The sequence below is a fragment of the Microplitis demolitor genome, chromosome 7 (assembly GCF_026212275.2).
Source record: "Microplitis demolitor isolate Queensland-Clemson2020A chromosome 7, iyMicDemo2.1a, whole genome shotgun sequence".
In the NCBI taxonomy this organism is placed as follows: Eukaryota; Metazoa; Arthropoda; class Insecta; order Hymenoptera; family Braconidae; genus Microplitis; species Microplitis demolitor.
The window spans coordinates 3,902,402-3,916,819 of NC_068551.1; the positions used below are offsets into that span (position 1 = coordinate 3,902,402).

The following is a 14,418-nucleotide window of genomic DNA, read 5'->3' on the forward strand; positions in this document are numbered from 1 at the left end:
AAAATTTGAATAGTCTGATCTACTTATAGCATGGCCCCGGTGAGAAATTAATATTTATAAAAACTGAGAAGAGGACAGTTTGGGTAATAAATCAATTGTCCGTGTATGCAATGCATCTGAATAAAGAAAATCGTATGGAAGTGAGGGAATAAGAGAGAGTTATGCATTTGGTATGCATAAAATGGTCCCAACCGTCTACTATTTCCTACGCCCATCTCACATTTTGTGGTTTCACCGACGTTCGCTTCCTCTAACTCTATTTCCCGTATGCCAGCTTTGTTATATTGGAATTCGTGTATCGCAATACGTGTGTATTTTATCTCAAATTAACGCCGTATTTTTATTCTTACTCCTGATACCATTTATAAATAAAGATAAATATATATTATATAAATATATACACGTATACACACAGCTACAATTATTCCAATTATTTTTATCAGCTAATCCAATCTCACTTTCTTGCTTCGTGCTCCAAATAATTTAGCGAACTAAAACATCTATCATAGTCACACTGAATGTGAAAAGTAAAAAATAAAAATTATAAAAATGTATAACACAGTAGGGCAGGAAAAAAAAAAGTTGAATGAAATATCGATTAGTTGTTGGTAAAATAAATAAACAAGCGTGAAATGAAGAATGAAGACGAAGTAATCGGGTGACAGATGACGTAGGTGCAAGAAGTTGTCTTAAACAGCGTCAGTCTGTATACCCAGAGCCCCAGACGAGGTGGATGACGACGACTACCCGTACGGCTACGAGCCACCTCGACGACGCCCAAGTGACTGCTTTTAAACCGTCTGTGCTGGGGCTGATTGATGGAGTTTCCTTTAGAAGTAAATTGCATCCGAGTGTAAGGTAGTTCGAGATTTCTCGTGAAATATATAAATGACAGCTTACACAACATGCACACGATATTATTTAATAAAAAAAATGAATACATAAATAAGATTTTTTTCTCTCCACTTGTTTTACTACCCCATGTATTAATTATTTTTTTTTGTCTGATGGAAACAAATGCTGGAGAAGTTTACTCAGAAAATAGTTGTTAATAAGCGCCTGAGAATTATAGCTCTGTAATTCGCATATCAAAGAGGTAACATTAACAGCCTAATTCATCCCTAGAGCACTCTAACGATGCTACCACTACATCTATCCGCCTTGTTCTTCTTCCTCCTGTTCCTCCTATATCTACATCTACACCTCCACCAGGTCCCCCTTCATCTAAAACTCCGCTGGCTTCTCCTCCTTTACTTTTACATACATTTATATGCCAAAGTTAGTTTTCAGCCACTATACGAACCACGGGGTAAACGCCCAGTAGAGACTTCTACTACTATACCAGCTACTGCTTCGGGGAATATATATATTTATATATATATATATATATAGTCGAGAGATTTTTGTCAGCAAACAATCTGCATAGATTTACATATATCTAAAGGCCGTCTAGTTAAACGTATTATCAAAATCGTTTTCATCTATTCACGCTCTACGCTATACTTGTTATTAAGTGTCACTACAATTATAATCTCATTTTACATGATACAAAAAAAAATATATGAAAAAGTTAAAGATAGATAAATAAAAAATCATAGTACACAGAGAAAAAAATAATTTTTGAGAAAACAATTTTTTTTGAGTAATGAATCGGTTAATTAATGGTCTGGAATTAACAGACAATTAAAAATTTTCGGATTTTTTTTTTTTTGCAACAAATACATGACAAAAAAAATATATAAAAATATGCACAGGTAGAAAATTTAAAAAACTATAAGTGCAATTTTTTGAAATATTTTTTTCTCACAAATTTTCGTTTTGAGAAGAATTCAAAAATTATTGAACGTCGGTTAACTTCAGTATCATAATTAATTGCATTATTAATTTGATATTTGGGGCGAAAAAATTTTTTGAAAGAAGAAAATCAAAATTTATTCACATTACTGATTATAATTTTAAATTTGTCGTCTGTTATATTCATACTCGTTTAAATTTTTGCAATATATTGGATTTAAAATTTTTAATAGCACAATTTATTGTGATAAGAATATACAAAAATTCAAAAGGTTTTTTTTCTCTGAGTGTAACAATAAAATATTATTTTTAAAAAATGAATAGAAGAAAAAAAAAGTAAATGACGACAATTTGCGGTGAATAGGAAGTAGGAAGTCGGGTAAATGGATTAGTAAATTGTTGGGTACATATTGCTGAATAAAAGCGTCAGTATGAGAAAATGCGGTGAAAGAGGTGGCGGAGAAGGAAGTGAATATAGAGAAGAGTGAAGAGGAAGAGAAGGAAGTGGCGGTGGTGCTGGTGGAGAAGGACGAGTGGTGGCATGTGAAAGGTAGGTGAAGGCAGTGGTTTGTGGCGAGATGTGGTAAGCGACAATGAATTAATCGCCGTGAACAATGCAAGCTTGGTCCAGAACCCAGACCAAAATCCTGCGTCATCTTTGGTCTACTCTCTCGCAGCTTCACCGAGCTTGATTAAACCTCCTAATCCGAAAATCCCTAATCCCACGAACTACAATCGTCTTAGTCTAATCTATTGTTTTCATTATCATACAACAACAACAAAAATAATATTTTATAGTAATTAATTGACAATACATTAAAAATATTTACGTTTGCATAATAACCTTTGTAATCTTGTTTAAATATATTTTTTTAAAGACCTTTATCTACTTATGAGTTAGTAACAAGTCTTAAATAAACTTTATACTTCTCAACGCAAGTTTTTATGTTATAAAATGTGGATAAACGTTTAAAAGGTACAGGAGAATGTCTCCTAATCCTTTACCCAGAGTTCAAGTGATAAATTCAGTAAATCCCTGTTCAACCAGAGAGACTTCCAGTATCCCATCCAACCTCGGCCGTTACTGGCCAACTGCTGGAAGCTCGGTTTCGTAGGCGGGAAGATGCTGAGACATAACTCGTATTCTCCGTGCCGAAAGCGCGTTTTACGAATTATTTATCAGCGCTATATTTATACTTAAACGATTCTCCTTTATAAATCTACCTTTTCTTTTTAACTTTTATTTTCGACAATTATTCTCGTTAATTCGCTCTTTGCTCGATAGTTCGGAATGTACTAATACCTTTTTTATCTTTCTTTAACCACAAACACTAATTTAACAAGAAACTGTTTAATAGGATGAAGTAAAAGAAAAAGAAAATAGTACAAATTGCTCGTAAAATGTTGAGTAATTAAATAATGAATGGAATTTGTCTAGTGCATCAACGTAATTATAAATTAAACCGGTGAATTTAATAGACAAGGTGTATAAAATAAAGTATTCAGACTTACCTTGGGTTTCCACGGAGAGCGGCATGATGTAAAGCATTAAAACCGGTATTGTTAGTACGAGTAATGTCTGCTGCATGGTCCAATAACAGCGTTAGCATGTCGTCTCTTTTCTTGGAAATGGCATCATGAAGTGGAGTGTCTCCTTCAGCATCCTGAAAAATCAATACATTTACGAGTTTTTATAGTGTGTCTATTTCATTTTAACAGCGTACTTACATTTATACTACAAACCTACGATAACGAAGTAACGTTTTATTTTGTTGTACTTTTAAAGTACTGGGACTTGTTTTTTATTGTACGGTAATAAGTTCAATAATAGACGTTGTAAAAGAGATTTCAGAACCAAGTAAAATAATTTATGTGTTGAATTAAAAATGTTTTTTTTTTTTTTTTTACGGTCTTTTTTTTTTATTTCTGTTTTTATTGTTTGCTATTTTTATGCTATGCAATTTACCAACCTGGAGACTCGGATGGCAACCCAATTCCAATAAAGTTCGTACAACACCTGCGTGTCCTTTATTGACAGCGATATGAAGTGCAGTTTGACGTCGTTTATTCCGGGCATTCAAATCAGCTCCAGCACCAGCTACCAGCGCCATAACACCAGGCTCATCTCCAAATGCTGCATGATGAACTGCACGATCACCATCTTTGTCCTGAATTAAATTTATAAATTTAATTTTATTATTCATTGAAAATAATAATGGTAGAAATATTATTTAGAGCCCGTTCGTAAAATACGTTCGCTTACTGTAAAAAGAGGGGGGGGGGGTCTAAGGAAATTTTCTTTAATTTTTGTTTAAATTTTATTTTTTTGTTCCGATAAAAAGTCATCGTTTCATAATTCTGAAGTTAACAATTAAAAATTTTTGAATTTCATTTTTTCAAGTTAATTACAAAAAAAAAAAAAAAAAACTAAAAAAATGCACATGTAGAAAATCAAAAAATCTACAGGTGCAATTTTTTAAATATTTTTTATAATTTATCATTTTTTTTTTAAATTCAAAAATTATTAGACGTCGGCTAACTTCAGTGTCATATTTGTAAGTATATAAATATTTCTATATATATATTTCCGTCATAACGGGAGGGGATCTATAATTTGTGACGCAATATTGATAGGGGGATTGCAGAAAATGTGACATAGCGTAACAAAGGAGGGGAGAGACTAAACAGGTAAAATTTAGCGTGATGTATTTTATGAACGGCCCCTCAATTATTTAAAACGAATATATGTGTGTAGATATATATACCTCAATTTCAACATCGGCCTTGTACCGCAAAAGTATTTTAATAACATCTAGATGGCCATTATGACTGGCAGCTTGTAATGCCGTGTGGCCCGAAAATACTCCATTGACATCGGCATCTAAACGTTTAAGACATTCTTCACACTGTACAGCGTCTCCGTTGGCAGCTGATTTAACGAGTTCTTCGTTCACATCACCCGACACATGGGTCTCGAATAATTTTTTCAATAATGCTGACAGACGTTCTAAAAATAATACACCATCATATATAATAGAATAACAATTTTTTTTTTTATCTTGATACATAAATTGAATTTTAAATAGTTTGCGAACCTCCGCTATTATTTCCAGGCATACTTCTATCGCTACTGGCAACTTTAACAACCGCCTGAGGATTATACGTCCATGAAGTACAACATACTTCAACTTTTAAATCACCGTCATGATATATTTGCTGAACTCGCCCAATTTTTCCAAGAGTCTAATACAAAATATAATTAAATGAAATCCATAAAAAATAAATAATTGGTAAATTTAATTATACTAAATTTAAAAATAACTTACTGGAGCCATAGCTTCTGCCCACTCTCCATGCCCACGTTGTAGCAATTTAATTTTTTCCAGATCATTACAAATCTGGACTAAATCACCAACAGCAAACGCTTGATTATCAGCAGCTGCACTTGTACCAGCGGATACTGGGGTTTGAACTTTAGATAGTACAGCAGGATTAAATGTCCATCGATTACCGCTCGGATAAGACACAACGATATCATGATCTTCGTCGATGCTTACAACAGTGCCCGTTGTTCCAAGGCACTCGAACATCCCATCGGTCCAGCTTCCATGCCCATGCTGCAGTGACTGCACTATTTCTAATTCCAGGTCTACATTAACTTGATCACCAATTTGTAATCCATGTGGTCCAGGTCGCCCAGGGCCTTGTTCACCCAACAATGGCAAATGATCCCGATAAACCGTTTGTCCTTTCGCATCATTTACTACTTTAAGATCAGCCTACAATAATCCAATCAATCAATCAACCACAAATAATAAATGAATATTTTAAATTCGTAACATCAACTGACCATTCCTTCAAAGCCGACTCTGTACAAATTTTTGGCTCCATTATCCCAAATTACATATGCAGCAGATCTAGGACTAGCAGCTGACCAATCCTGTATCTCATTAACTTTACCTCGTCTACCATTTCCGCCATCTTGATCTTCCCATTGCCAATCAACACCTCGTACGACTCTGGCACCAGGAAATATTCCTCTGATAGCAATCTGTTGAATTTAACACAAAAATTATCAACAAATAAATAAAAAAAACAACTTGTACTACTGCTGTACGACATAACAAATAAATAAATAAATATTACCAACCTTTTTACTTTTTCTTCTTGGCTCCAAAAGAACTCTCTCACTACCCGGAGTAGTGATCCGATAAAATCTATGTCTCAAATGATGTTTATCACCATGATAACAAATTGAGCACAAATCATAGTTTCCACATTCAGCGCACTTCCACCTGATACCAAAAATAGGCTGTTGTCTACAAGTATCGCACATGGTACCGTCATGTTTGACACCAGTTGTCGCAGAGTCCAATATCCTCAGATCGAATGCTCCTGAGCATCGATAATTAGCAGCTGTCCCATTGTCCCACACGACAACAACTTCCTCAGGTGATTCAAAGTTTCTAACTGTTCCTACATGTCCTTCTCCACCATCCTACAATAAATAATAGTAAAAATCATCATCATCATCATTAGCAATTAATTTTATTTTATTTAAATATGAGTATTGATTAAATTGAATTAATGATGAACGTTGAAGTGATTGTTAATAGTAAAGTTAAGAAATTAATGAATTATTTATATAGAAATCCTAACCTGCTTGCCCCATTTCCATTCAGGACCTCGTATAACTCTTGCACCGACACCTTCCATCATGAAACGAGTCGCACGTGTGCCACCACTTGTACTTGCCTCCATAGTTATATTATAATAATATATTTATATTGTAAAAAATATTAATCTAATGGACATTTGACGTCTTTGCAATAAATCTACAATGGCATACCGTCATTTTATATATGTAGAATAACTTTATTATTATTATTATTATTCATGTTAGAATATATCTATATAGTGTTTAAAAACTATATAACTAGCGCCACGTGACGGATTAGTTAATATATTGTTGCGTTTTGACTTAAAAAGAGAAACTTACGTGACCTACCACAGAATCTACAGGTTGTTCATCAACAATCTATATTTATAACACTTTTTTTTAATAAAATAAATTCATTTTTCCCTAAAAAAAATTTTTAATCAAATCTGTTTTTTTTTTTTTTTTTTTTTTTTTTTTTTTTAATTTAATTTGAAAGTCTAACCGTAGTAATTAAAAATAATTGTGTAAAATAAATTTTTTTTTATTGTTCTTATGTGGAAAATTTTTTTTTTTTTAAAGATTTTATAGGAACAAATAAAAATTTTAAATTTGGCGGGAAAAAAGTGGCGAAATTTTCAAAGTTTTATTATTTTACTTTAGATCAGCAGGTATTTGATTATGTAATGACTGAGTCATTAATTAAAAATAATTGAACTAAACTTTGACTCATCGATTTAAAAAAAATTTTACTTAAATTATTAAAATAAAAATTTGTATAGCAGATTTCAAATTTTCAAATTTTTTATTAAATATTTTAAGTGGCCTATCTAACCCCAGTAATCTATTTTTCTATATTATAATGGCTGAGTAATTGAATAATAATTAATAATTTAAAAAAATTTTTGTAATTTAAATTTCGCGCCTTTGTTTTATCCAATAAAATAACAATATTCTGCGCATGGTCAGTTTAATTGTCAAAGTGTCATTGACCTTTTGTTAGTTGCTATAGGTTGCTGTCAAATGAATCCTTTTGCCTAATTATTTTAAACGTCTACAATTGTAATTATTAATAATTAATTTGTTTCATAATTAATAGAAAACTAAATAAATTTGTATTTTATTATTATTGTTATTTATTAAAAAAATGGGAGGGTTCAGAGATATTTTAAAAGATCTAGGATGGGATAGTGGATTTCGAATACCGGTTGCTAATGAAGATAATAAACAACTCGAGCAAGAGGTAAAATGTCTAATAAAATAATTTATTATTTTCAGTAATAAATTAAAAATTTTTACCGACAATTAAAAAAAGAAAAAAATGAACAGTAAAAATTTATAATCATTAAATTTTTATAGGATTTTATAAATTTAATTTCATATAATTTAAATATATATAAATTAATTTATAAATAATTATTTTTTTAGATTGAAAAAAAATTAAAAATAAAAAATAAATTGACAGTAGAATTAGATAACAATAAAAATCGTATTGATTCAATAGATCAATACATAAGAGATATTAAAATAGAACACACTTGCAATCAGAAACTTTTAACAGCTTATATCGCTCAATATGAAGCTGAGAATCATTACGAGAAGTTATTTGAGCACAAGGAGGCATCTATTGAAAAAGAACTTATTGCACTTGAGAAGGAAAAAAAAGAAACTGGAGACCGTATTGCCCGTATGAAAAAAGAAATAAGAAGACTTGAAGAAAGTCTTGATTTTTCAAAAGATATTGTGGCATTGAACAAAACTAAAATTTTACAATTGGAAGAAATACTGAGCCGTGATGAAGAAAATGAACAGTTACTAAAAAAAATTTCTAAATTTGATTTCAAAGAATTTAAAAAACTCGATCTCAAGAGACAAAAACTAGTGAGTGAATTAGAAGTTTACAAACGATCTGTTGTTAGAATGATTGATGAAATTTACGAAAAAGAAGTCGTGTTAGAAAGAACGGCTAAGTTTTATACTCAGGCTTTAGATTCGCGGCGGCAATTGATTGAAAGATGGACACAAAGTGTTTTTATTTTGCGGCAGCGTGACAATGATATTCAAAAAATAATAAAAGAGGTTGAGACTTTGAGATCCGTGGGTGTGGAAAAATTAAAAGTACTTACGGAGTCTGAAGAATTTATGGAAAGTCAAGTTAATTGCAATAGACTATTGGAGTATGAGATTAAACAAGTTGAGAAAATTTTGGCGCGTGCTAGAGAGAGAAGGAGTAAAGTTGAAGAGCATCTTGATTTATTTAATTTGGAATTCAAATCGCAGAGAAGAATTTTAAACGAACTGGAACAGAAAATTAAAAATATGAGAATTGATTTTAATGGATTGAGAGGAAATATTTTTAATAAAAAAAAACAAATCAGTGATTTTCAACAAAGAATCAAAGATATGAAGGCAAGTCTATCTGAGGTCAATAATCAGAGCGTTAATGTTGAAGACAGAACTAAACAACTTGAAGAAATGATTGAGGTATATTTTAAATTAATTAAATTATTTATTTATTTTTATTAATGAACAAGTTAAATATTTATTGACTAATTGCAGAAAGAAGAAAAACGTAAATTTTCAATTAAAAGCGAAATAAAAAGATTTCAAGGATTGGTTCTGAGGACAATGAGTAGAATAAATAGTTTAGAGAACGATAGAAAAGCAATTGAATTGCAAGAGCAAGGAGAGTTGAAGAAAATCGAACAATTCACAGCGTGTCAAGTTAAGGAAGAGAAACAATTGGATGAAAAAAAAGAGGCTGCTTACAAACTTGATATCGTGCTGCAAAATCTTAAGATCCGCTTGGGGAAAAATAATAGGGTTGTGGATAAAGAGGAGTTTGAACGTAAGCAAAATGTTATTGAGGGATTACAGGAGTCTTTGAATGATAAAAAAAAAATATCGAAATTGTTACTCAGTCAGATGATTAAACTTGAAGTGAGTATTTTAAATTATAGTGGCAATAATTAGGGGAGGGGGCAAAACGGGATAATTAAGGAAATATATCAAGTTTTCGGGAACTCAAATACGTTAAATTTTTTTTTTAATGATATTCAAAGTAAAAAGAAAAAATTTCCAGCCGCACTATTTTTTTATAAAATCGAAGATTTTCAAAAACAGTAAAAAAAAAAAAAATTCAAAATAATGCTCAATTATTTTTACAAAAGTGATTTTGGAATTTTTAAAAAAACAAAATTTTTTTATAAAATTTCTGGGGTGTCCCCCTCTCCCCTAATATTATAAAAATAAAATAATAAATTTTTTTTGTTTTTAGAATGAAATAAAAAAAGTACAGAATGCATTAGAAGCAGACCGTAATAAAGTTGAGCAAGTTAAGATTAAAAAAAAAAATCTTGAGTTATTAATGCTCGGAGGTGAAAAACAATTAAAAGTTTCTGTACGTGTTAATGAAGAAAAACAAGTTGCTGAAAATATTATGGAGTTGAGAGTCACTCAAGCTGAAGAATTGATGAAAAATACTGGTAACCGCGTTTATAACTTGGAACAATGTCATGTAAAAATTTGCGCTGTAAGTATTTTTATTTCATTTATCAATTGTTAGGTATTTAATAATTACTATTATTATTATTATCATTTATCTACAGGCAATGAAAGAAAGAATGGCAGAATTAAAAGCTTTAAAAGAAGCACTTAATTTAAAACATAAAGTTGCGATGAGCGAATGTTCTGAGTTACGATCATTGATTAATGAAAAAAATTATCAGACGTTACATCTACAGTCGCGGTATGATAATATTATGGCAACATCTAATGTTGATAACACGGATGGCATTTTACCAGCAACGACTTATTTGAAAATTCAGAATGCTCAGTACAAGTATGAGTTGCAAGAACGAGGCGATAAACTGGACGCGACTATCAGGAAAACGGAACAAGAGATCAAAAGTATGGAGAATACACTGAAAGTTGTCAATGCTTGTAATGATAAATACAAATTTTCATTGGGTCCGGTTGAGGATGACAGCTCCAAGCAGACGATTCAGAGTGAAATAGATAAAGAAATGTGCGAAGCTGCTGAACAAATGAAGAGGAAGAAATCCCAGTTGAATATTATTAAGAATGATGTTGCGGTAATAAAATAAATTTATTGATTATTGATAATTGACAATGAATTATTAAAATTTTATGTATTAATAATTATTTAAATAATAGCTGGCGCAAGAAAACCATAAAAAAATACTGGAAGATCTAGAGAAAATAAAAGAAGAAAAAGAGGGAAGACAAGAGACACTTGCATTAATAGAAAAACAAATTAATGATCAAAAGGGTCGACTAATTAGAGCGGACATGAGATTAAAAAAATTGTATAAAGATATTCAGAGGCTTTGCGAGTGCGCTGATAGCGACATTATTATTTTGCAAGAGGTTCCTTTTTATTTACACAAATTTAAATAAAGTATTTATTATTTGTTTATATTTATTGTAAATATTGTTGTTTTTTTTCTTTAGAAAGACGTCTCGACGCGAGAAATAGAAGAACAAAATCTCCTCGGTCTCCAGCGAATTACAGAGTTTACTATCCGTCACGTAGAAGCGGAAGTCTACGTTAAAAAATTAATATCTGCTAAAGATATTGTTCTACCTAGTGCTCAGCAAAATAAACCAACTCCGACACCCAGTCTTTGTTCCACCCGTAGTTCTACGACTTCTTTTAATCAAAATAAAAAATGTCAACTTACAAATGTCAATATCTGTCGGCCGTAACTTTTAAATTTATTTATTTATTTATCATGTACCTTTCAAAATTAATAAAATAAATAAATAAATAAATAAAGTTTTTTACTGATTGAAATAATAAAAATTTTATAATTTATTAAATTTACTTACCATTTTATGAGAGTGAATGCAGCAGACATGAGACAATTTATAAATTTTAAATAAATAAATTAATTAATTCAAATAATGAATTGAAAAAAATGCGCGCGCTGATTCTTAAATTATATAAATATACATTCCTTTGTTTTTTACTCACATTTTATTTATTTATTTATTCAAAATTTAAAAAATTGAAGTGTCAGTTACACTCATTACGATTTGTGTAATTAGTTTTATGATTGTTTCTTCTGCACACCTTTGGTTGCTTCTGCATCCTGGACATCTAGACTTTCATTGTAAAAAAAAATTTTTTGTTTAAAATAAAATTTATTTAAATTTCAGGTTTGCACAAAACTGAGCCAGCGATTTCGTTCCTTTTTCTAATCTATCGCCAACACGGACCGCCATGTTGGAGTTTTTGAATGCAGACTTTTATGACAGCGCCATCTATCCTGATTTTTATGTAAACTATTTGTTGTTATTATTGTGCTGCAATTGGAAATAAAACAATCAAGTGAAACAAAACATGGCCGAAACTACTGTTGACTTATTGTGTAAACAATACGATAATGAAAAAAATAATAAACAAGACAATGACATTGCTTCGAAAAATAATGACAATGATGTCGAGCCAACTAACGACGAAGATCATGTTCATGAATCACTTAAAGATCTGTCAAATTTTGTTGTAAAAAGAATTTTACGTAATAATACAACTCAAAAACAAATAGCTATTGAAGGTACTTTCAAAGGTTTTGATGGCAGTGCTCTAGTTGTCCTTGAAAAAAAAGGATTTCCTGAGGATCAAGTGTTGCTGGAGCAGGGTTTTTTTAACTACGAGACTACTGCTAAAAAAATATACCGCAATGATATTTACAGAGGTTATGATTTGTTTCCAACAAACGAATTTAATGGTAACTAATTTTTTTATACTTTTATCAATTTACTTGGTAATTTTTGAATTTGTTTATTAAATAATTATTTGTGTTATTACAGGTCTCAATGCAACTATAACATATCCTGCTACGTTAAAGCATATTGAAAAATTTACAACACCAGAGTATTATACTATTGAAGAAACTCCAGAGCTGTATAAAAATGTTACTCTTCCTTTGCTATCAAAAAATTTTTCATTAAAGGTTTGTAAATTTTATGATCATCAATCAAAAATATGGACTATTTTTATGAGATAAATTTAGAGCTTTTTCTGGACTATGATCTTTTATTTTTTTACTATCCCGTGTAAAAAAAATTGTTGGTTATTCTAAACATTAAAACGTGACACGATGACGAACTTTTTTTCAAACCTCTGACAATATACAGAAAGTAACAATTGACAATACTACAAATTAAAATTTTTCAGTGCAAAATACCTTTAAAAAAAATCAATTTTGAACTATTTCTGAACGTTTTTCGTTTGAGGATATCTTAATAATACAAGGATATTTATTGATTTTTCTCTTGAATTTTCAAAAGTTTAAAAAAAGTTCGTCGTTGTGTCACGTTTTGAAGTTTAGAATAGTCAACACTTTTTTAATCTTTTTTTATACAGGATTGGTAAAAAAAATTTGATTGAAATCCCATGAAAAATAGTCTGATTAAAAATTTTAATATGTAGTCAATGTAAAATAAGAGATCCAGTATCCGATCAGGGAACTAGTACCCAATTAGAGAACTAGTATCCGATTACTCATATATTTGAATCCCATAAACTTTGAATCAAATTTCTCACCCAGGGAAATTAAGTTGATCAAAAATTTGTCAGTCATTAATTTTTTTTTTTTTTTTTTTTTCAGTGGATAGACAATATACTTGATGGAAAAGCAGAAGTTGATCGAGTAATTTTCAATGACAAAGATGAAAAAACAGGATTTGTATTAGTAAAAGATTTAAAATGGAACGACGACATATCAGCAATGTATATAATTGCAATAACTAGACAAAAAATCAAATCAATTAGAGAACTGAATGAAACTCATCTTCCTTTACTGAAAAATATTAAAGAAGCTGGTTCTAAAGCTATTGAAGAAAAGTACAATGTACCAGCCAATAGACTAAGAATATATTTTCACTATCAGCCGTCTTATTATCATCTACATGTTCATTTTACTGCTTTTACTGTAGAGAACGCAGGTATATTTTTATTAATATAAATAATAGTATTTATATTTATTGTAAATAATAACTTTGAAGTAACTAAAATTTTTTTTACTAGGTACGTTAGTAGAACGCGCACATTTGCTGTCTACAGTTATCAGTAACATCGAAATGATGCCGGACTACTACCAAAAAGCTACTCTAACATTCCGTGTTTGTAAATATGGTGCTTACAAACCTTATGAAGATTATCTTAAAAATGGAAAAACTGGGGGTAAAACGAGCTCCGACGAAGACAACAGGCCGACAAAGCGCGCAAGAGTGTCCATTTGAATTACAATTCATTTTTTTAAATTATATTGACAGAAAAATAAACAGTTTAGACTTAAATAATTTTTTTTAACATACGACTTCGATGAAATAATTATTTTTGTTGAAAAAATGTCTATTTTGAAAAGAAAAAAAAATAAATCATGAAAATTCATTTTTATTCTTTTAATTTGTAATATTAACTAATTTATTTTTCATCATTTTTACCGTAAGACGTTATCACTTCTGCGCTAGCACGTAGTTATGGCTATAATGATATTGTTCTAAAGATATCTTACGTTGGCCTACAGGGTCAATAGTTTAAAAAAAATTTTTTTTTGTAATTAATTTGTTGAAAAAAATCTAAAAATTGTTAATTGTCTGCTAACTTCATGATTATATCAAAATTAGTGAGAGATTTGTTTAAAATAACGCCATTTTGAATAGAGCGCTTTTTAAACACACGGGGAATTTAAAATTTCATTTTTCAAGTAAATTAAATCAATGTTTCTTAAATATGATATAAATCAACGAAAATCATCATAATAATTCCGTAATTACTTAATAATGTTCTAGCTAAAATTTAAAAAAATGTTCTTTTTGAATTTACTCACTCTTCCCGCCATTTTTATTCTCAGCTACGAGTACTTGTACATCACCGGTGTCCAACTAAATAAATTAAAAATATCACCACTCACAAAAAAATCAAAATTTATACAATT

The 14,418-nt window shown here is 30.2% G+C and overlaps 3 protein-coding genes across 4 annotated transcripts in view; 2 read left to right on the forward strand and 1 right to left on the reverse strand.

Annotated features, from left to right (window-relative positions):
- The window catches only part of LOC103577052 (E3 ubiquitin-protein ligase MIB1), a 33,729-nt gene extending 27,083 nt beyond the window's left edge, over window positions 1–6,646 (reverse strand). For both annotated transcript variants that reach the window (XM_008557535.3, XM_008557534.3), the window contains exons 1-8: window positions 6,454–6,646; window positions 5,945–6,292; window positions 5,645–5,845; window positions 5,121–5,573; window positions 4,890–5,037; window positions 4,560–4,801; window positions 3,765–3,962; window positions 3,307–3,458 (exon numbers count right to left, since the gene is read on the reverse strand). In XM_008557535.3, the coding sequence (XP_008555757.1) occupies window positions 3,307–3,458; window positions 3,765–3,962; window positions 4,560–4,801; window positions 4,890–5,037; window positions 5,121–5,573; window positions 5,645–5,845; window positions 5,945–6,292; window positions 6,454–6,555 (1,844 nt within the window). In that variant the 5' untranslated portion in view covers window positions 6,556–6,646. The remainder of the gene's footprint in view (window positions 1–3,306; window positions 3,459–3,764; window positions 3,963–4,559; window positions 4,802–4,889; window positions 5,038–5,120; window positions 5,574–5,644; window positions 5,846–5,944; window positions 6,293–6,453) is intronic.
- Window positions 6,647–7,326: 680 nt separating this feature from the next.
- Window positions 7,327–11,186, forward strand: LOC103577085 (coiled-coil domain-containing protein 39). The gene is made up of 7 exons (XM_008557585.2): window positions 7,327–7,694; window positions 7,880–8,935; window positions 9,011–9,391; window positions 9,729–9,983; window positions 10,060–10,545; window positions 10,628–10,840; window positions 10,925–11,186. The coding sequence occupies exons 1-7, from the start codon at window positions 7,599–7,601 to the stop codon at window positions 11,177–11,179; spliced, it is 2,742 nt and encodes a 913-aa protein (XP_008555807.1). The 5' UTR covers window positions 7,327–7,598; the 3' UTR covers window positions 11,180–11,186.
- A 599-nt stretch (window positions 11,187–11,785) lies between these two features.
- On the forward strand, window positions 11,786–13,872 carry LOC103577054 (m7GpppX diphosphatase). Its single transcript, XM_008557536.2, has 4 exons — window positions 11,786–12,204; window positions 12,287–12,429; window positions 13,087–13,423; window positions 13,506–13,872. The coding sequence occupies exons 1-4, from the start codon at window positions 11,817–11,819 to the stop codon at window positions 13,718–13,720; spliced, it is 1,083 nt and encodes a 360-aa protein (XP_008555758.1). The 5' UTR covers window positions 11,786–11,816; the 3' UTR covers window positions 13,721–13,872.
- The last annotated feature ends 546 nt before the right edge of the window (window positions 13,873–14,418 follow it).

Coding starts and splice junctions, on each gene's coding strand:
- LOC103577085 (XM_008557585.2), top strand. CDS start 7,599: ATGGGAGGGTTCAGAGATATTTTAAAAGATCTAGGATGGGATAGTGGA. Junction 9,392..9,728: donor GTCAGATGATTAAACTTGAA/GTGAGTATTTTA, acceptor TTTTGTTTTTAG/AATGAAATAAAAAAAGTACA. Junction 10,841..10,924: donor ACATTATTATTTTGCAAGAG/GTTCCTTTTTAT, acceptor TTTTTTCTTTAG/AAAGACGTCTCGACGCGAGA.
- LOC103577054 (XM_008557536.2), top strand. CDS start 11,817: ATGGCCGAAACTACTGTTGACTTATTGTGTAAACAATACGATAATGAA. Junction 12,430..13,086: donor CAAAAAATTTTTCATTAAAG/GTTTGTAAATTT, acceptor TTTTTTTTTCAG/TGGATAGACAATATACTTGA. Junction 13,424..13,505: donor TTTTACTGTAGAGAACGCAG/GTATATTTTTAT, acceptor TTTTTTTACTAG/GTACGTTAGTAGAACGCGCA.